General features: G+C 43.5%; 1 protein-coding gene across 1 annotated transcript in view; it reads left to right on the top strand.

The window, feature by feature from the left end:
- Positions 1–2,559, top strand: part of LOC106529193 (calpain-5) — a gene marked incomplete in the record, with an annotated part of 32,193 nt that extends 29,634 nt beyond the window's left edge. Inside the window, 3 exon segments of the mRNA XM_014024547.1 lie at positions 988–1,106; positions 1,430–1,566; positions 1,674–2,559. Of these exon segments, the coding sequence (XP_013880001.1) occupies positions 988–1,106; positions 1,430–1,566; positions 1,674–1,850 (433 nt within the window).
- Between the last annotated feature and the right edge of the window lie 560 nt (positions 2,560–3,119).

The following is a 3,119-nucleotide window of genomic DNA, read 5'->3' as shown; positions in this document are numbered from 1 at the left end:
CTCAAACAGGTGTGTAAACAGATTAAGAGCAAAAAATAAATAGTAAGAATTAGTCAGTTATTTAAATTGATAGCTACCTTTCTTACTGCTGCATTTTCTGAGCATCATGTGGAGATCAGCCTCTCTCTCCTGCAGGGAGCAGGTTTTATCTCTGCTCTCGTCTTGTTGCTCATATTCCAAAACAGAAGCTGCGCTCTCCTTTCTTCTGTCCATCAAGAGCTAATCCACGGGATGTCAAAACTGTAAGCGTGCTGTCCTCGCATCTGCCAGCTTAGAACCACCGACCGGACCAGAGAGGAGGTTCTGAAACAGCCCGGCTGTGTGCGGTCACTGGACCGAGGCCGAACGAATCGAGCCGAAACGCAAAGCTGCTGCCAGGGTGGAGAGTAGTTGTTGCTCCGGTTTAAAACGTTCACGGTTCTGTGCCCCCTCTGAAAACTTGTGCATGACAACTTTGCACTTAGCTGCAACTCTGTTTCTGATGAGAATAGAAAGTTCTGCCGACATCCTTGCTAACTTGTTAGCGCTGCATGTTGTTGTGATCACGTGAGCGCTGCATGCTGGATCCAAGCGCTGCTGGATAGAAACACTGGAGTGGAGTCAGTGAACTGCTTATATTGGAGCGCTTATATCGGACATTTTTTATGCAGGCCGATAAAATCCGATACTCATTTTTGATATCGGACCAATATCCGATATCGATATCGGATCGGGACACCCCTACTTTCTACTAATTTTTCACTTTTCTTGTTCTACTTTTAGCCAAAGTCAGTTGTTCAAATTTAATCCGCATTAACAGTTTTCAGCTTTGCCAGCATTTATCAAGAAAAATCTTTCAACACTTTTGCAGGAAAGGCAATTTTCTCTAGCTTAATTTGCTCATTAATCATCTTAAAAACCTTTGTTGTTGTTGTTGTTGTTGTTGTTTATTTGGCATGAATTGTCTCTTCTGATCTTTATTAGCCTGTTTTTCATCTTTTCTTGCAGGGAGCTAAAGGAAGACCTGCCGTCCCCCTCTGTGGTGCAGTGCTTCCTGCCTCAGCCCACAGTGGTGACCACCGTCCACCTCCGCAGGGCCTCAGGACTGCAGCCCCCCAAACAGACAGGTGGGATCCGTTCACACATACCCCATAGACTYAAATAATTTTGTTGTGTCAGTTCTGTCTGTTAGCAAAATATCTCATAMACCACTAAACAGATWTAAATGAAACTCACCAATAAATCGCTGTTCATCGAAAACCAATTCAAGATGGCYGCCACAGCGGATAAGTAACACATTAAAAGCCTCTGACTCAGTTTTATAGCTACTGAGCTGAAATTTGAGGTGGTAGTAGCTGAGAGTCATTGACAACACATACTCTGAGTGTGACATTGCAGATGAACAGTAATCACCTCAATCCATCTCTGTTGTTTGTGTTGGGACCCTCAGCTCCAGATGTTTACGCTGTGGTGCGATGTGAGAGCGACACCATCAGGACCAGAGTGTTCAGGCAGGAGGGAAACCTGGAGTTCAACCTCAGAGCCATCTTCTACAGGCGCTACCCCGACGCTCACATCACTGTGGAGGTTTGACATCTTCACCAGTCCTGTCAGGAACTCACACAGGTAGAGACTGATCTAACGCCAGGTGTGTGTGTGTGTGTGTGTGTGTGTGTGTGTGTGTGTGTGTGTAGTTGTGGAGCAGAGGTCTGCTGTGGGACTCGCTGCTCGGAGCGGCTCGACTCCAGATCTCCGAGTCTGAAAGGACTCGGCGACACGTGATCAGCCTGCGAGGCGGGCAGCCACGCTCAGGACCCGGGGGTCGGGTCCACGTGGAGACCTCCTCCAGCCTCCGCCTCACTGACTTGTGACGGCGCACCTGTGTGGTCGCCATGATAATGCAGGGAGCTGATAGACTGTGACAGACAGAACATGTAGAGTTTTATCATAAGTTTTGTTATAATTTATTAAAAAAAACAAGACATGCATGAAAACTACTTTTTCATTTTCTTATGATTAAATGACAAATGGTAAGTTGTGGTCTTTTCCTTTATTAAAAACTATTTAACATTAAGTTTAATTGACAAAAAAAGACTAAATCAAAACAAAGTTGCACAACAATACTAACCAACATGAAGGAATAACAATTATGTGACTAATGTTGTTCCTGAGCAATAATTCAACATCTGTCGCTCGTATTTGAAGCTCCACGAGGCTGTTCCAGAGCAAACATTTGATACGTGGCTCGTTTTTCTCCAACTCTTATCTCTTTCTTTAGTTGACAGAATTTGTTTATCAGGAGCCGGAGCCTCACCGCCTTTGAAAGTGAAATATCAGCTGTATTAGAGTGAGCTGGCATTAAGGTTTGAATGTTTCACTCATGCTCATTCAGTTATTTCTCCTGCTCTGAATCTGTCGGATCACTTCTTCACTTGTAAAAGTTTTTTAAAAAATTGGTTGTTTTACGTTTTCCTACATTTTGGTTTGTACTCTAATCCCTGACATGTTCAGTGTTGCTTTCCATAAAAACTTCATGTGATACTGAAATAATGACAACAGAATACAGGACTTCAAATTTTATATATTTTATTTTATCTTGACTCTATTTGCAGTCCTCAACAACTTATAAATGTCAAAATGTAGGACTTTTAGCTTAGATTATTACAGTCATGATGAAACATCTGTTCCCTTCGTCTTTGCACGATAGAGCTTTAATCAACATTTGGGGCATTGTGGGTAGCTGGGCTCTCCCTTTAGCGACTGGATGAAAGGTTTGGTCATCCAGCAGCAGATCTGCAGCACTTCCACATCTGGAGGTGTGTTCGGATGGGACTGGATGCCTCCTCAGGTGAGCAGACCACAGAGAAGACCCCAGACATGACTTTAGAACACCTTAGAGCCAACCCAGAAAGAGAGACCTGTGAAAGCTGCTGGAGGATGGATGGATGGATGGATGGATGGATGGATGGATGGATGGATGGATGGATTAAAAGTTGAAAGAATAAAAGGATGGATGGATGGATGGATGGATGGATGGATGGATGGATGGATTAAAAGTTGAAAGAATAAAAGGATGGATGGATGGATTAAAAGTTGGATGGATGGATGGATGGATTAAAAGTTGAAAGAATAAAAGGATG

The sequence above is a fragment of the Austrofundulus limnaeus genome, unplaced genomic scaffold (genome assembly GCF_001266775.1).
Source record: "Austrofundulus limnaeus strain Quisiro unplaced genomic scaffold, Austrofundulus_limnaeus-1.0 Scaffold426, whole genome shotgun sequence".
In the NCBI taxonomy this organism is placed as follows: Eukaryota; Metazoa; Chordata; class Actinopteri; order Cyprinodontiformes; family Rivulidae; genus Austrofundulus; species Austrofundulus limnaeus.
This window is presented reverse-complemented; position numbering and strand designations above follow the sequence as displayed.